At 38.8% G+C, this 19,586-nt stretch overlaps 2 protein-coding genes across 2 annotated transcripts in view; both read right to left on the bottom strand.

Moving 5' to 3' along the window:
- Positions 1–230: 230 nt before the first annotated feature.
- LOC109920176 (calcium homeostasis modulator protein 6-like) lies at positions 231–5,873 on the bottom strand. The gene is made up of 2 exons (XM_020520207.2): positions 5,326–5,873; positions 231–3,225 (listed from the first exon to the last, which is right to left on the bottom strand). The coding sequence occupies exons 1-2, from the start codon at positions 5,863–5,865 to the stop codon at positions 2,800–2,802; spliced, it is 966 nt and encodes a 321-aa protein (XP_020375796.1). The 5' UTR covers positions 5,866–5,873; the 3' UTR covers positions 231–2,799.
- A 7,695-nt stretch (positions 5,874–13,568) lies between these two features.
- The window catches only part of LOC125480965 (dermatan-sulfate epimerase-like), a 167,759-nt gene continuing 161,741 nt past the window's right edge, over positions 13,569–19,586 (bottom strand). The window contains exon 4 of the mRNA XM_048597405.1: positions 13,569–16,035. Coding sequence (XP_048453362.1) covers positions 14,280–16,035 — 1,756 coding nt within the window. The 3' untranslated portion in view covers positions 13,569–14,279. The remainder of the gene's footprint in view (positions 16,036–19,586) is intronic.

Here is a 19,586-nt window from a genome sequence, read left to right on the forward strand (position 1 = left end):
ATTTGGAGCTGTTTATGTCTGACTGTTTCACAATGCCATGCATTGGAGTGCAAATTGGCTATCCATCAAAAATAACTTCTCAGAAATGGAAAATGAACAATCATGCATCAAATAATTCTTTAATCATTTTTATTCAGCTTAAAATATTAGACAGAGTGCATATTTGCACTAAATATTTTATTATAAAAAAGCTTATGAGTTATTCCAAATTAACTGAAACATGTTTTCTCTGTCTTTCAGCATAATGCTCGTCATTTCACAAATGAACATACAATATTTAAACTGGCTGTCAATTAAATGCAGCCATCGTTGGAACATATATTCTATAACATACAGACAATGAATATAATTTCTTTCATTAAATATATGCTGGATTTACATTCTTCATTCATAGGTGTCACTCATTAACAAATCAAATAGTTATACTCCTAGACAAACTTTGATATTCTTTGCTTTTGCACTTTTGTCACTGTTACCTTGTTATCTGATAGAATATTATGGTATGAGCTCATGATATGTCAAGAAAACTAAGAATATATTATATATAATAATGTTGAAACTTTAAGTTTAAGTTGCATAATTTTCAGGAACCCCCTCAGGGTTGCTCTCATTCTGTTGTCACAAATTCACTGGAAGGTATAGAAAATAAATCATGTATACATTTGTAAAAATTTTAGCAGCAGACTGGGAGTAGATCTGGGGAAATTCCCAGCCACTGGCATGAGTTTATCAATATATCTGTTATATTTAAATCTATGCTGCATTATAAATATATATATATATATCTATTTAAATAAGTCATTTATTTTTTAAATTTTGGTTACTGATGTTCCTAACTATAGTAGAACTTTTAAGAGTTTGTTTATCCTTAAAAATTTACAATAATGTCTTTACATTACATCAATAAAAATATCAATGACATTTTCTCTTATTAAAATTGTACCATTATAAAGCTTTATTTCAACATAAAATTTTGTTAAAGGAGATAAAAGGTGCCAGAAATGTTTGTGCATTGAAAGGTCCTAACCAAATTTTATCTTCTGGGTCTATCCTTTTTGAGCATTCAAGTCAAATTATTTTGGTGCTTCTGTGGTTTCAGAATGAATCCACTTGATTAGTAATTTGTGTCGGGCAATAGAGAATCAGCTTCCCATTTCATATTCTCTTTGAAGTCAATGGAAATGAAAATCAATCAGCTCTTGCCCAGGAGAAATTTTATCTCCAACCAATGTGTATTCATGGCCTCTAAAGAAAATTTTTTTTAAAAATTCACTTGGGGGAGGTGTCACTATCTAGTCAGCATTTATTGCCCATCCCTGGCTGTCCTTCAGAAGGCCTTCTTGAGTTGCCTTCTTGAACCCTTGCAGTACACGTGCTGTAGGTAGGCCATTAAGACATTATTAAGACATTAAGATATAAATTACATTAAGAAGTGAATTCCAGCATTTTGACTTAACAACACTGAAGGAACGGCAACATATTTCCTAGTAAGAATGGTGAGTGGAGTGGAGGGGTGCTGGCAGCTTATGGTGTTCCCATGTGTCTGCTGCCCTTGTCTTTCCATATGGAATTGGTCATGAGTTTGGAAAATGCTGCTTAAGGATCTTTGGCGAATTTGGTGATAGTGTACATGGCTGCTACTGGGTGGTCGAGGGAGTGTATCCTTGTGGATGTGGGTGCCAATCAAGCGGGCTACTTTGTCCTGGATGGTGAAAAGCTTCTTGATTGTTGTTGAAGCTGCACTTATCCAGCCAAGTGACGAGTATTCCTTCAAACTCCTGACATGTGCCTTATAAAGAGTGGACAGGCTTTGAGGAGATAGGAGGTGAGTTACTCACTGCAGGCCCTCACTGATATGTCAATGTTATACATCAAATTATGTAATTGTAGAAAGTTAGGAATATGATCTAAACAATCATTATTTGGCAATGCACCAATTAGATTAGAGGCTTACAACTTTTTAGTCTGTATATTGCATACAAAGTAAACTTGAGAGATCTAGAAACATATAATAAATCTGTAGCCCTGGTAAAGTCTTCCGATTTAGCATATATAAAGCAGTAGGGCAAAAGTAGTAATATTATCCTGTTCCAACTCTTCAGAGCAATAAAATTCAAACAGAAAAATACAATAATTTAAGAAATATAAGTGCAAATTGGACTGTATTGTTAGGGTTCTGAACAGCCCTAGCTCTAACTTTCACTCTATTGAACCCAGCTTTCTATTAGAAGTGTGGCAAATCTATCCACAGTATTCCTTCCAAAACACACAGGATGGAGTTCTGGCAGTGAAAGCAGAGCTTCTGTAAACTGTACCAGTTAATGCTTTTCAAGCATTAATAAAGTTATTTAATGTCATTTAAACTTGGATTACAAAGAACTAGCGATTAGATGGTGATAAGACATGTACCCACATGAAAATGTGCTTCCAATATGTTTTCCTTCATGAAGAGATAAACCCTCTAAGATTCCCTGAATCCATTACCATGACGACTCATAAGACCTACTCCTCTCTGGCAGGCCTTAGACCCAGTACTTATTAGATGACAAAACTGGTCCTTAACACAATGCATTACTTACATTCTCAATAAAAAATAATTGTATGCAAGTGTATAAAATATATAAAAAGTAACAAAAATTGCACATAGAACCTTATGTAAAGTGTTGTTGTATGTCCAGAAAGAGATTTCGAATGTAAATATTGTAACATAACTTTGATACACAAGCTTAAAAACACTACTTATTTCAGGCTATATGGAAGGCTTAGAATTATTGCAGTTATCCTTGCCTGAATGCATTTTCAAACATGGCTATCAACAGAATTTTTATTACCATCAACAAAGTCCAGTACAGCAGGCACATCCATGTGAATGGTGGAGGATGACGTGCGGGTGTTGTCGGCCTTCCTGTCTGCATATTTGTGAATTGTGCTATAGTACTCTTCCGTTCTGCTGAAAGAGTATAGCAGGGAAATCTCCTCCCATGCTGCCCTGCTTGGGGTTTTGATTTCTTGTGGTTCTTCAGATTCGAAGAAACTCTTCAGATTCCTTTCTGCCAACTCTTTAGCATGCTCCTCCGATCTTTGCTCAAACAACTCATTCTCCTTTTCCTTGTATGTTTTCCAAAACTGCAATTGGAGGAAGCTGACAGGAGAATAACAGCGCAAAATGCAGGTAGAAGTCAAGGCAAAAACCACAATGGCTGCTATCAGGCTCCATCCAAGGACCTGCATGCAAGAAAGTAAAAAGATGCTTTGTATTGTCATTGTACCTAATGCATTAAATCAACAACAGTTCCAGCATGTAAAGTTTACCTATATCAAATTCAACATTTGAATCTGCTGTTTTAAGTAAAACTAACTGATAAATATAAAGTATGGAAGCATTAAGGGAGTTCTGAGTGGGGTGTATTGAGGAGAATTGAGTCTGGAGGATCATAAAACTTCTATTGATCCCTTCCATCAACTCTGTTGATGTAGAACCATAATATTCTTCCTATGGATAAATATTATAAGACCAAGATAAGAAATCTGATTGCAGACGATTTGAAATTGATTTCTATGTTGTTTCTTAATAAAAAGAGTATTATAATGTCAATCTTGTTTTGACAGTCTAATATCTACATTTGCATTAACTGTGCCATTCTATGTTTGAGGAAACTGAAATGCTACAGCACTTATTTAATAACTTATTTTTTTACCTGAAATTAATACTTGTAGAACTATTTCATTTGACACAGGATTAATCAAAAGTATTCACATCTGGTAGTTCTTGCAAATTCTGCCTGATATAAATGTTCCAATATTTCAGAAGTACAATGTTCTGCCAGTTCTTACAAATGCAAGTTAAGAGGGATAGAACAGAGAGGAGGAGACTGGCAGGAGATCAGGATCTGCCAGCAATACAACTGCTTTTTTTCTTGTCTGGGAGAATTAATGACACAACATTTTCTAGAAATTGAGAACAAGTGACAGCGCATTGACAATAAAGAATTACAGGCTTTTTAAAATTGGTGTCAGTAGAAGAGGTGCATTAGTAACAGGGCCTCTGAACATAACAAACAAAAAGGCTTTTTATTCTGACCTGACAATTTCATCATTCCATTCCAAGACTGCTGGCACTAAATACAAATTCCAAATGGATGTCGCAAACCATAATTTGCTCTGTTTGTCTGTCTCCACAATAGACATGTAATCTTGACCATGTTAATGTAATACATAATTATCAAAGTTATCAATATTAATAAAATTTAAACAAAAAAAAGTAAGGAACTGCAGATGCTGGAAATCAGAAACAAAATAAGAATTGCTGGAAAAATCGGAAGAACTTCAACTCTGAAGAAGGGTTACTAGACCTGAAATGTTAACTCTGCTGTTTCTCCACAGATGCTGCCAGACCTGCTGAGTTTTTCTAGCAATTTCCTATTTTGTTAACAAAATTTAAGCTTAAATTATAAAAGGTCTCAACAGCTGAAGATTTGTAGCCATTCTGATTTCATGAATAATTTAGATAATAGTACTTGGATAGGAAACTGATATCCCTTTTTCTTTGATGACACAATGCTCACAGGGCTAAAGTACTTCATTTACTATGTGGTTTTTAATCATTACTGAAAGCCTTCCTGGAAATGTGTTGAAGCTCTTGCCTGGACAAAAGTAATTAAGTATTGAAATGAAGCATACTCTGGGTCAGGGTCATTTTAATTTTTTGGTTTCTCCCATAGCATAATTTCTTAGGTATAAAAAGGTGAAACAAAAGCACACTGAAGTCCAAAGCTATAGCTACAGTTGTGGCTATCATGTTGATTTACATTGGAAGGTGGGGAGAATGTTTAAAGAAAAATGACCAAGCAGCCTTCAATCGAGTTTAAAAAAATCCCCCAAACAACTGCAGATGCTTGAAATCACAAATGAAAATAAATTGAAGACAGGACACTGGACCCGAAATGTTAATGTCTGCTTTCTCTCCACAGATGCTGCAAATCTTCAATCAATGTTCATCTCAGACAAAAGTGGAAAAATGATATACTATCTCTTACACTGTAATGGGATTTTAGCCAAACCAAAACTTAATGCAATCTAACATCCCCCTTCTAGGGCACCCCCAGTCTAGGGCAGGTTGAGGCATGTTGTCTTCTCATTCACACCCCTATCTCATACTTGACAACCTAATCACTTGACATTCTCATTCAATTTGCTGTCATATTGATAGTAACAGTAAATGTGATAAATGCACAATTATTCTCTTTAACAAAATGTAAAAGCAAAGTTTTTATACAATGTGAAAGTATAGTTAACATAACATATGACATCCAAAATATTTCTTACCTGAGACTGTGCACGTATGGTGAGAAGAATATCCTCCTGGATTGGCAGAGGCAATGTTGAATGGCCACAAGGCAGTTTAAAAAAATTGGATTGACAGTCACTGGATTTGTTATTGCAGAGTGTTTGTAAGAGGTATTCATTGTAATAGCCACACATACCACATTCAGAGAAAGTGCCATTCAGCAATGCAACAGAAATCCAAGTTATGGGGGCTACTAAAGCACCCACTGTGATTTGTACAAAAATCTTTATGCCACGGCAAATGATTATTTTAGAGCTATGCTTTACTTGATTGATGCAACAGCCAGTACATAGCTTCCAGGTTCTGCTGCTTATGAAGTATCCCAGTAAAAATAATACCAGGGCTGGGACGAGAAGAAAAACCATACTGTAGGCAAAGTTCCAAGAATTACAGGGACAATTGAACACAACGACAGAGAATATTTGTTCTCCCCCAGCTGTTGCTAAGGCCAGAAAGCCGTAGCCTAGGGTAGCATGCTGCTTCAAAACTAAATTCAGCACTGTCCTATATTTCTCCATCTTTACAGTACGCGTACTAGGACCAAATGACTGTTGATGTAATTTCCTTTCAGACGTTTTCAGAGCACTTCATAAATAATTTATATCAAGTGTTCACTGATGGTGACCATTTATGGGAAAGGGGCTGAGCAATGAAACCAAATCTAATTAAAAAGGAAAGTACTGCACTGTATGATATGCCTGCCAAACATCCCTTTAATAATTAGCTCCAGACTTAGCTCTGTGCAAGTGCCAGAAGACACTGCGGGTCCGGGCTTAGCAACTGTTTATGTTCCCGACACATTCAGGGAATCTCCAAAAACATCTAATCATATTCCTGAGCTGTTTGCAGCTTAACCAGATTATTCATAGAATCCTTTATGCAAATGAGATGATCTTTTAGATCAGTTTACTGAAAAATGAAATACCTTCCATTTGTCATCTTTAGCATTGTAATGAAGGTTCGCTATCACACTGCATGTGTGACCAATCAATTCATAGGACAAAAATTGACTAACTATTTTAACACTGTTGTGTGACTTCATTTTTACAATGATTTCAAGTTTAATCTGGTAAAATATTCATTATAGAAGATACAATAAACATCCCATAACTAAATGTAAACTAGAAATTAGTTCCTCCTGGAGGGGAAGGAGGAACTCAGGGAAATTACAATCCTGAGAGTAGAAATTCCCTAGATTGATTCCAGAAATTTGATTCCAGGTTCATCTTATGATGAGATATTGAATAATTTAGGTCTATACTCTCTGGAGTTTAGAAGAATGTGAGGAGCTCTGAGATATATAAGGGGATTGACAAAGTACACAGAGAGACGATGTTTCCCCTTGTGGGACAGTCTAGAGTGAGAGGTCACAGTTTTAGGATAAGGACTAGCAGGTTTAAGATAGGGCTGAGGAGAAATTACTTCTCTCAAAGAGTCGTGACTCTGTAGAACTCACCACTCCAGTGTGCGATGTACACTGGGACACTAAATAAATAGATGACCAATTGGTCGAGCATGACAGAGGAGCTGAATTGCCTACTCCTGCTCCTAGTTCTTATGTTTTAATGCTTGAGAAGTGGTACTCTGCAAATTATTGGAACTGTAGGTGACAAGTGTTCAGTTCCTGATGGATTTTATCCTTGAGACTTAAGAGAAATGGCTAGTGAGAAAGTAGATATATTTTTATTTTCCAAAATTCTCCAGATTAGGTGAAAGTTCCACTCAATTGGAAATCTGCAAATGTAACTCCTTCAGTCAAAAAGGAAACAGAAAGCAAGAAATTACAATTTAGTTAGCTTAACATTTGTTGTAGGGAGGATATTAGAGGCTATTTTCAAAAATATAATGGCAGGTCGCTTAGAAAAGTTCCAGGAAATCAGACAAAGTCAGCATGGCTTTGTGAAAGGAAAATCACGTTTAATGAATCCATTGAAGTTCGTTGAGGAGGTAACATATGCTGTGAATAAAGGGAAACCAGTGGATATTCCATACCTAGATTTTCAGAAGGCATTTGATGAGATGCCACATCAAATGTCGTTGTATTTAAAAAACATGATGGTGTACATAGTAACATATTGGCATCAATAGAAGGTTAGTGTTATGCATCGTTAGGGCAGAGCACTGGAAATGTTAAAGTGTGAACTCCCTTACAGACTCTCCTTTGCACTCACAAACAGACAGGCAGGAAGAAAACTATGGGTTTCAAGGACAGAGGCAATGACTAGGAAGATAGTTCAGTTGTTCATGTTCACAGGGCTGCTGAGATGATTTTTTTTTGCTGTTCTGAACACTGGTTCTCAGTCTTCTTTTGCCGATGCTTTTATTAGTTTGCAGAGGGTAGCTGGTTCACATGTACAGAAGTCCCGACTTGATAAAAGTCATAGCTTACAACAACTATTGAAGATAAAATAAACTGTTTATTTTTCAGTTTAAAGTCTTTTTTTACTGCAGAGAACAGAAACAGCTCCTAGGCACATGGTTGCTCTGTCAATTTCTCTGTAGATTGTTGACAGCCCTAAGCTGTTCAGCTACCTGAAAACCAATCATGCAGTTGTTGGCAGGCAGAAGGCCTTCATCATCAATAACTGGTCACTAGTCCATAGACCAATCAGCTGCTTGTTGCCCACTGAGTCTCCATTTGTGCACACCCTTCGCTCTAGCTTGTCTGCATCTTGTCCTGCTACTGCTTGGATTAGCAATTGTAAAAACAGTGCTTTCAATGAGTGTCTGGTAATGTGTTTTCAAAAAAAATGTGTAGTGATATTTCAGTAATCTTTGGTTTTAAAACAGTTATTTTTCCATTTCAGTCCACATAAAAAGTACAGAATACACATGGTCTTTACATTAGCCAGCTAACAGGGAACAGAGTAGAGTAGGCATAAATGGATAACTTTTTGATTGGTAAGATGTAACGAGTGGTATGCCACAAGATCAATGCTGGGACCTAGAAATGACTTGGATGATAGGACCAAAGGTATGGTTTCTAAATTTGATGTTAACACAATGTTAAGTAGTGTTACTTAGACAGAGGTCCCAAACTGGCAGGATTTTATTTAAATATCAAATCAGATTCCTATGATATCATTAGATTCTGAGCTGCTACATTAACTGGAAACTTGAGAAGAGGTTCAGTGGTAGCCTCCTTGACAGGTGAAACCTCCTTGATAGGATTAACAGCCAGAAGAGACTTAGTGAAGTAAGTTTTCAATTTTTATTAGTGTCATTCTTGATAACCTTATTATTCAGCCAAATATGACAACAGTACTCGAAGAAGCCACACCCCTGGTCAAGCTGTTCCAGTACAGCTACAACACTGGCATTTACCTGTAGAAAACTGACCAGAAATGTGATGTGCCCAAAAAGCAGGATAAATCCAATCCAGCCAAAGATGGTCCTCTCCAACAGTCTACTCTCTATCAACAGCAAAGTGATGGAAGGGATCATCAACAGTGCTAATAAGCAGCACTTGCATAGAATAACCTTCTCACGGATGCAGTCAAAGATAGGGTTTGTTAATAAACATTCAAAAGGTGGGGGAATTGTTTCACTACTCCATTCATTCACTCACAAACATTCAGGAAGAAAGGACTAGAGAGGGTATAGGTTATAAATTTCAAGCTTTGGTTAACCCAGGGTTATTTTTAAAAATCAGTTAGGATGAGTTACAACTTCCTAGAGGTTTATATGCAATAGTAGTTTCCTCAGTGAGCTGTACCCAGTAGTTTATCCCTCCCACAGGCAAAGTGAAGGCTTCTTTCCAGCCAGCACCTTGCAGAGAGTTTGGCGGCAGGCTGCCAATTCAGCCTAGAATCCTGCTTCCCATCTGGAAGTCAATCAGCAACAGACTTTGATTCCAAGAATTGTATATTTAATCAAATCAACAAGCTCAGATGTCAGTCATGTGATAAAGACAGCTATTTCAGGTGTTGAGGGCCCACTCAGTGGGCAGTTAAAGGGTCATTAAGCTAACATCATAGCTTTACCTCCTCATTGGAATTTCCATTTTAAGGTGATGAGGCACAGCAAAAGCATTGGCATCTATTTTAACATGTTAGGTCTTGATGTTTTTCTTTGTTCAGAATTGGCTGGAAGCAGACTGCTCGTCTCCAAATCCTTTTTCTCAGCTTTAGCTGGAATGTCTGCACACAGCAGAGGGTTCAGAAGTTTCTGGAAATATAATCATGTGACCAACCATTTTTAAAGACCAGCAAAGTGGTCTATTTTTAAGATTTATAAACAGAAATAATATGATAGATACAGTTTTACAGTTTTTCTTTGGATTTCTCTTCATTCCCTCTAGCCATGGCATAATCTTCCTTTTCTCATCTCACGTTCTTCTCATCCCATACTGTCTTCTGATTTACATGCTGCAGATGGAATAGGTGTGCCATCTAACTTCCCACAACACCACCACCAGAGACACCCTCACCACTTTGAACAACAGCCTTCCAATTTTATCTTTTCTTCCTTTCAGATATCTGAGAGTTGTTATTTTACCATTGAAGGAACTGCATGAAGGTAGTCATACAGAAGATACAGCACTTATACTCGATTTCAGTCACCAGCTTAGATCCTGCACATGCCATTGAAGATAGACTAGAGGTAAGATCTGCTTGTACAGAGACACTGGGCATGAGTGGGCTGCAACCAGAGCAGGGGGCATGAATAGTGCAGGTGTTAGCTCACTGAAAAACAATGCTGCATATAGATGAACTCAGATGAGTACTTCATTGGGGAAGTTCCAGACAAACAGTGTAGGTATGTATGCTCAAAGGATTGATGAAAAGAACCCTGCCAGAAAGTCTGCAGTTAACATTAGGGAATGTGGAGGAACCCAACACCAGGTTGGGACAGGAATTCGGGATCTGTCCTTTCTATTATGAAAGGAGTGACCAACTCCATTCATACACCTGTGAATCTGACCACACATGTATCTGATGGTTGACATCTCCACTTCCAATGTCAGCCCAAGCAACAATCATACAATATCTGAAAACTGCGGTGTAAGATGAGACAGTTGTTATGCAAGAACAATTTGCCCCTTGCAAGCTTAGATTACTCTTATCATGGCTATGGATTCTAGTATGCTAAGGGGCTTCCAGGTTGTCTCAGCAATCCAGCCACCTGTCCTCCATACTTTTCCTCTATCACCTTTCTGGGTGTCTTGATGGAACCTCTCTTGGAATGACAACCATTCCTTCTCCAAACCCCAGCCATTGCACCAGCACCCTTGTTGCTGCCTACCAGCTAAGCAGTCTTTACTGCTGTCATCCATAACAAAATGCAGCAGCCTGTAACTAGGCCTTCTACACCCAGAGCTACGGAAAGTCATCCTCCAAGTCCTTTCTCATTAAAAATCAGCCAAACTGCAGACTCCTTGTAGGATTACTAAGAAATAATTGGACAAAGTGTCATAAAAGACATAAGGGAATGCAGAATGTGCTTTGTTGATTTTGTACAGAATGATTTTATTTATATTTTTATTTCAGAATGTTTGTTTTGTGTTGACTTTTATTTTTGGATGGTGAGCAAGCGTCTATTGCCCTAAATTACGGTGGGGTGGGGTTAATTAGCTCAGTTGGCTGGACAGCTGTTTGTGATGCAGAGTGATAGTGAGAGCACAAGTTCAATTCCTACACCAGCTGTTACCATGAAGGACTCTCCTCCTAAACTCTCCCCTTGCCTCAGGCTTGGTAACCACCACCAGCCATTTCTCTCCGATGAGAGAGTAGGACTGTGGTGGCTTTACCTATACTTTTTTGCATTAAACAGTAAAATTATTTATGGTCCAGGACAGAGAGGCTAATGTGTGAGATTGGTTACAGGAATTGGGAATTGAGTTTGATCAATGGTTATCTTCCACAATTGAGTTCCATCACTGACAGCTCAACTTGAAAGTGTCTGTGTCTAGATTGCCTCCTCCTTTCATTATCCTTTCCCATCTCGCACTCCTTAGTTGCATGACAGACAACTCATGGCAAGAACTGTTCCCAAACATTTGTGGAATTATATCAACACACTGAAGAATTCAACCTGCAACTGACTTATGAATAGTCGGTGACCCCTTTAAACAGTGCTCTTGGTGGCTCTTTCCTGGTGCTGATAATGGGTTTAGAAATGCGAGGCTAACAGATGGTGTCAGTTGGACCTTTAAACTCTAAAATGGTGTCACTAGCACTGTAGCGGCATTGCATGTTGATTGGTCCCATGACCTGCCTGTTCTATATTCCATCAGTTATCATTCATTATACATACTCAACTCTCTCAGCAGTAGGGTGTCTGGTATAATTCACTTCACAACAGGGCACATGCACTGTGGGATACCACAGCATAGCTCTAAGGCACTCCTGAGCTCAGTTCTCCGTTCAATCTGTCTGCTTTGAGTTGAGATTTTTTTTTTATATAAATCTGTTACTGTAATGAAGAGAAAATTACAGGCTACAGAATAGTGCAAATGAAATAGAGGATGAGGTTTGTAAGCAATAGAGAAGTTTGAAAAATAACAGGATTTTCAATAATGAGGCACTGAACATCCCAGTCTGCCTGAGGAAAATTAAAGGAAATCTGTGGTCAAAATGTGGAGTAGTTCTGAGAATGTCAATTCCATAATTAGAGGGCTACATTTTCAACAATAAACAACCCTGTACTCGCTTTGGCTCTAGATAAAGAAAGAAAATATGGGAAATTGAGTCAAGGAGCAGGTTAATACACAAGCCTGTTGGTCCTAGGCCAAGTTGTCATCTCCAGGTCAAACCTTAAAACTACACACATTTTATAACCTTTGTGATGAATACTTCTTTGTGTCACCAGGTTTATTGTGCTGCAGAAACAAAACTTCTTTGAGAATACAACATCCAGGGCACACGCAGTTCCAAGGGATATTGCATTTGTCTGTCCCAAAATATATTATATACATGCAATTCTGCCCAGAAAAAGTGGCAGAGGTATTTGCCAAGTTTTCAGGAGGGGGTCCCTCAGTACTTGTCCAGGGTGACTAGAAGAGTTTACAGGACAGTCAGTATGCGAGAATTAAGGCAGTAATAGCAAGTAGAAAAACTGTGAAGGAGACTAAAAGACAGAGAAATGAAACTGTACATCCAGTACACCTTGTTATCTGCAGGGCATAGCGGCATAGAGTCCCCACAGACAAGATGAAAGGCAGATACAGGTCTTAAGTAATTCTCCCAGCTACCACAAAGGACCATGCTATCAGACTAGAAGAGTCAATGAGAAAAAGAGACAGAGTCTGGGGTTGACCTCACAAGTACACAGATCCGGGGTAGATATCCACGGAGTACACAAATACACAGTTCAAAAATGTGTCCAATAAGAAAGTTACTTTTTGATTGCAAATTAATTGCAGGTAAAGCTCTAAGGATTGTTTACAATTAAATGTTGATGATGGGGAGTCTCACCTATTGGAAGTGCATATCAGAAATGTAAACACTGGCTACATTTTTCCAACTGTGGACGCAAAAGTTTGGAAAAGATGACAGCGTTTGCTTCTGTTTTCACTGGTGCTCCAGACAGGTGAGTTTACTCACTGATGTGACTGATTCAAAGTTACTATCTAATTTCCGAAGGATATAATGAACAACTTGGAAAACTGAAAGCAAAGGGCAGGTTAAGTACAACCAGTTTAAGTGAATTGCTTCAGTAATTCACACCTTCTCAAAGCAGATATGGTATGTATGAAATTTTGAAGTATTTAATTGGGTTTCATTGGAGACTTCCCATGATAATAAACACAGGTGCAACTGTCAGCACAGATATGATCATAAATCCATGGATATTTTGTGGATAGCTGTTGAGGAGTTTTTGTTTGGGGGTGAAGAGGTAGTGAAGCAGTTTGTATTTGTGTACACCATGGATCTTTTGTTGTTCGCCTCTTTGACATTCGTTTGTTTAAATGGATTTTGTGTGGATGATAAGTAAGGGTTTTGATGTTTCCTGATAAAAGCAATTCAAGGGGCATCACATACTGAGGAGGATTGTAAAATTTTGCAAGAAATCACAGAATGAGGGACAGTTGACAATGTAGAGGAATGCAGAGAAGCCTAATTGTAGGAAGGAACTACAAGATAATTTTCTCACTTTGCAATCCCACTGAGCAAATTCCAACACACACCATGCAAAATTGATCCATATCCCACCCATTAAGAACAATGAATCATAGTCCTAATAATTCAAAGAAAAAAATTTCTTGGTATTCTTTAAAAAATTGTTTAAGAAATGCTTAATAACATTTGTGCTTTAATGACGGATCATGAAAAGAATAACAAACTGAACAACCCAGCTGCAGTTAGTAGACACATTGTATGCACGATCATTGCTGTTCACTGAGATATCACCAGCAATCACAGGAATCCACACACTACTACATAGAACATTCAAAAGTAAAGAGAAGCTACAGGTCCACCATTTACAGATAAGAGTGTCAAACTGAAATATTTAAAAGCAATGGGCTTGTTAAAATAATTGCACATTTTTGTTCAGTTGGTCCAACTTAATAAAGGGAAGCCTCCTCATGGATAGTGAAGATTTAAAGAATATCAAGACTTCAAAAGATGCTAGATATTCATTGCGATACCCTTGGAATGGGAATGAAGGCAAGTGCAATATGAATAACAAAAGAAACAAAATGCTGTTTTCTTCAACAAGGGGATGAAATACTAATAACAAAAGAAGCTGTGCAATGAGGCATTGTCACACAACTCTCCTGGGAAAGGCTTGGTGGATGATCAGGGTGGCAGATAACAAGTGTTAGTGGTCATTCCACTTAACTGCAACTTTGATAATGATTCATCAAATTATTTGGCTTTCTTGTTAAGTATCTCTCATAAAAATCTGTTAAAACGTATTTGCATTAAGCACTCAGTTGAGTAATCTTACTGCATATTTATTCAGTCTTTCACAAGTTGGCTTCCCTGGTCTAGCACTGTGCTTGAGAACAAGAGGAGTACAAGCAAAGCAGAACAAAGCTATCTAGTAGAAGCACAGCATAGAGAAATCTTTGGGTGTGCAAGCTTGGAGCTTTCTGAAACCGAATTAGCTGTAATGCTAATAGGAAGAAGAAGGTTGCAATATTTAAAATTAAGAAGACTCTTGTGTAGGAAGCTGATAAGGATTGTGCAGTGCTTCGAACAGTGGTTCCTGGTTTCACAGAACCACTTTTTACATTTTTGTCTGTACCTCGTTCTGGTTTTTTCACATCAGAAAAGTCCATAAAATCAAAAGTCTCCCCCATGTCCTCATTTCTTTCATCAGAAGTTTCTTCTTGCATTCGCTGCAGCAACTTCTTCCGCTCTCTTTTCTCATTCATTTCAATTTGTGCAAAAATATCTGGAAAGTTATTGGGAAATTTATCACCATCACCTTTTCCTTTTTTCATTTTTTTGGCCTTGGCTTGTCCAAATGAGACAGAAAATAACTTTTCAACAGCTTCCTCTGTCTTCTTTTTGTCCGATAGTTTTAGAAGACGCTCGGCCGTCTTCCGGAAGTTATCAGTGTTCAGGACTCGAGCCAAGATCTGCTTTTCGAGCTGCTGAAACACTGGTTTTGTGTGCTGAAGATTTTCTTCAACAACATTCACATAATCTTTTGTCTCCTGCACTGAAGCATCCCTGATTGCAGAAGTTCTATCAAATACAATCTTTTGACGGTCAGCTAGTACCATGGCAAACAGTGGTTTCACTGCAGTTTCCCCAGTTAAGAGATAAACTGTATAGGTTTTCTCATTTGTTGCTAGATATATATCTACCCGATCTGACTCTCCTCGAATGCTAAAGCTTTGAATCTCCACAGAAGGTCCAAAGAAAATATAGGCTGTTCTCGTGACTGGGTACCTCAGCGTAGTTGTAACATTCACATAGTGTGTTCCATTGTATGGGTATCCGCGAGGATAAGTCTTGAATGCCAGTCCAGCCTTTTCACTTTTGCCTTTATCATCCATCCAGAACATTGTGTACTGGCCATCTTTCTGTCTAATAAATGCTCCGTTCACCCCGTCTTCAGATATTTCTTCAAAAGGCACATCTGTATTATGGAAATACGCACTCATTTTTTCAAGCGGGCTGTCTTCTGCCAGGTGGATTTGATCTACCAGGAGTAAAAGCTGAGGCTGCAGAAGGAGAAGGTTCCTTTGGGAACTCTTCAGTTTCAGACTAGGACTATACGCTCCCACTGCCTCTCCTCTGATAAAGACCACACCATTCTGCTCTAAAGCTGCTGTCACCTGGCCATGACAATCCCCAGAGATCCCATGCTTATATTTCAGCCACTTCGAATTGCATGCTTCTGTCACCTGCCCTTCCCAAGGGTTGAAGCAAGTACCTGCTGTGGCTGGAGAGAACATTAAAGCATTGTTGAGAAAGGTGTATTTTGGGCCATACAAAGCCTCTGTGATGAAAGGTACCCCATTAGGTGCGAATGTGAAAGAGTTCTGATCAGGATGTTCATGGCCAGCATTAAAATTCTTCCATCCATTAATCCACTGTGAATATTTCTTCTGATGAACCATGTCGTAGATTGCACGTCCTCCCAGTTTACCCGATTTGAAGGACAGGAAAGGTCGGTTAACTTCTGCTGGTAAAGCCCCTCCGTAAGTTACAACACCCCAATCTTCAAAATAATGTAATTTTGGTACCCCATGATCCAGAGGTGGCACTGGAGTCAGAGAGCCATCATACCTGATAACAAATAGAAAGAAAAGACTGAAACTATTTTGACAGCAGCGCAAGGGCAAACATATTTCAATAATGTGGGACCACAAATAACTTAATTTTTAAAAAAATGCCCCTAAATCTCAGTTGAGTACAACAAAATGTAACTTTCGGTTGCTTATTTTTGGCAATTTAATTCGAATAGGTCAATAAATATCAGGTTAGAAATGGTTAATACCTGCTTCTTTAAATATATATATTAATATTTTTCCATTAGAATGCTTCAGTTTCCTTTACACTGATTTTGTGTTCTGTTACGCTTCTGAAAGTCAGTAGAATTATTGAGGGCAGCTAGGGACAGGCAATAAAGGCGAGCCAGTCAGCAATGCCTACGTCGAGTGAATAAAAACGGTGTATAACACCAGCCAGATGCAGAGTAAAACTCTTCCTACTGTATCCAAACATGTGCCTCAACCTGTACTGAAGAACAACACTTATTGCACCAATATGAATTCTTACTTTTTCTTGATATTTGTTCAGGGGGGTGTGACATTTGCTGGCAGGGGTGGCATTTATTCCCATCCCTAGCTGTCCTTAAACTAGTGGCAGCGAGCCACCTTCTCAACTGTTGCAGCCCATGGGGTGTGGGTAGACCAACCATCTTGTGAACGTGGCATGATGCTGTCAATCAGTGACACAAGAGGGATCATAATACCAAGAACCCAGGCAGAGAAACTGGCTTGGGCACATTTTAAGAAAATGTACTTGTAAGAAATGTTAAGAGGGAACATTTAAGGAAAAAAGGAAAAGTAAAAGGAAGGAAGAGAATACTGATACTGGATGACTTGAAGATGTTATTGGCAAATGAAGAGAATGGAACAGAACAGAAAGATATGGACAGGTTGTTATGATTGAAGGACCTGCCTTTTGGGCAGAACACACATGATGACAATGATGATCGTTGATATGATGCAAAAGATATTTCAAAATTGTATAAATGTGCCTAAAATAAAGGTGCCATGTATGCAGCATAAAAAATAAGAGACACAAAGCTCTGCTGTTGCTGATGACAATCTTGGAGGCAAGAAGACCATTTAATTATGCAGGGTGGCACTGTATCTGAACAGACCCACCTTCCTGCCTCTAGAAAAAATAAGTTCTGAGCAAATAGGTCCATGGTTGATCTTCCTGACTCATTGCCAATTGAGTCTTAAGTGGCCAATTCAGTACCAAATGCCTGATCGAGGGAATGGGTATCAGGAAGGGAAGGGAGAACCACACTGAGAACAACCATGCTGCTCCCTGCATCCTTCACCCCATAAAGCCCACTCCCATTCCCACCACTGACCCATGCCCTGGATCCTCGTGTCTGGCAGGCAAGGGGTGGGTGGGGAAGGGTTAAAACCATAAGATGTAGGTGCAGAAGTAGGACATTCAACCTATCAAGTCTGCTCCATCATTGATTGGGATCACGACTGATATGATAATTCTCAATTCCACTGTTCTGCCTTTTGTTATAACGCTTTATTTCCTCACTGATAAAAATCTGTCTATCTCAACCCTGGATACACTTAACTATCCAATCTGCATAGCCCTCTGCAATCAAGAATTCCACAGATCCATTACCCACTGAGAAAAGATTTCTCCTCATCTCTGTCTTAAATGGGCGACCCCTTCTTCTAAGATCACCCCCTCTGGTCCTAGACTCTCTCCCAGAAGGGGAAACAACATTTCTGCACCTATCCTGTTGCATCCCAAAGAAACTTACATTTTTCAATAACGTAGCCTTTCATTCTTATGACCTCCAATGAGTACAGGCTCAACCTACTCAACCTCTGCTTATAAGGCAGTCCCTTTATATTTGGTAGCAGCCGAGTGAAACTTCTCGGGACTGGCATCAATGCTACTATATTTTTCCTTAGATAAGGGGCCCAAAACTGTTCACAGTATTCCAGTTGTGGTCTGACTATTGCTTGTATGGTTTTAGCATGGCGTTCCTACTTTTATATTCCATTCCCTTTGAAATGAAGGATAACATTTCACTTGGTTTCCCTATTAGCTGAACTCAAATACTAACCTTTTGTGATTTATGCGCTAGAGCTCCCAAATCCCTCTACGCTGTAGTTTTCTCCAGTCTTTTTCCGTTTTTCTAATACTCAGCTCTTCTATTCTTCCTGTCAAAGTGCATACCCTCACATTTTCCCACATTATAGTCCATCTGCCAAGTATTTTTTTGCCCACTCACTTAACCTGTCTATATTCCTCTGCAAACTCTGCGTCATCCTCCCCACTTGCCTTCCCACTTATTTTTGTGTCATCTTCAAACGTGGCTATAGTAAGTTCACTTTCCTCATCCAAGTCATTAAAATATATTGTAAATAGTTATGAGCCCTGAGGCACTCCACTAGTTACAGGTTGTCATCCTGAAAATGCCCTCCTTATCCCAACTCTCTGTCTTCTATTAGCCAATTCTCTATCCATGCTAATATACCAGCTTGAACACCCATGAGCTCTTATCTTATTAAGTGGCCTAACTCGTGGTACCTCATCAAATGCCTTCTGAAAATCCAATGATATTACACCCACTGCTTCCCATTTATCTATCTGGTTTGTTAACCTCCTCAAAGAATTCCAATATGTTTGTCAGACATCATTTCCCCCTCATAAATTCTGGATCACGTTATGTGATTATGCATGCGTGTTATGTATTTCCAAATGTTCTGTATTATAATATACTTTATAACATAAAATGAACATACACTAAACTAACTGGCCTATTTTTTGTTGTTTCTTTCTTACAAAGAGGTGTTACGTTGGCAGTTTGCCAAGTCTCTGGAACTTTTACTGGAAGATTACTACCGGTGCATCCATTATCTATAACTACGTCCTTAAAGCGTCCTAAAATACATCAAATCAGGTCCAAAGGTCCTATTAATCTTCAGCTCCATCAGTTTCCCTGCCACTTTTTCTGTAGTAATAGTTCTTTGATTTATTTCATCTCCTCCTCTTGTCCCTTGATCTATTTCAGTATTTTTGGAATTCTATTAGCGTCCGTGAAAACAAATGCAAAGTATTTATTCAACTCCTCTACCATTCCCTGGTTCCCCATTATTATTTCCAGAGCCTATGTTTACTTTTGCCTCTCTCTCTTCCTTTTTATTTAATTGGAGAAGCTCTTGCTGTCGGTCTTGATATTATTTGCAAGTTTACTTTCAAAGTTTATCTTTTCCCTCTTTGAGACAACAAGGTGCAGGGCTGGATGAACACAGCAGGCCAAGCAGCATCATAGGAGCAGAGAGGCTGACGTTTTGGGCCTAGACCCTTCATCAGAAAAGGGGGAGGGGAAGGGGGTTCTGAAATAAATAGGGAGAGAGTGGGAGGCGAATAGAAGATGGATAGAGGAGAGGATAGGTGGAGAGGAAACAAACAGGTCGAAGAGGCGGGATGGGGCCAGTAAAGGTGAGTGTAGGTGGGGAGTTAGGGAGGGGATAGGTCAGTCCAGGGAGGACAGACAGGTCAAGGGGGCGGGATGAAGTTGGTCGGTAGGAGATGGAGGTGCGGCTTGAGGTGGGAGGAGG

This window comes from Rhincodon typus, chromosome 5 (assembly GCF_021869965.1).
Source record: "Rhincodon typus isolate 14 chromosome 5, sRhiTyp1.1, whole genome shotgun sequence".
Classification (NCBI taxonomy): domain Eukaryota; kingdom Metazoa; phylum Chordata; class Chondrichthyes; order Orectolobiformes; family Rhincodontidae; genus Rhincodon; species Rhincodon typus.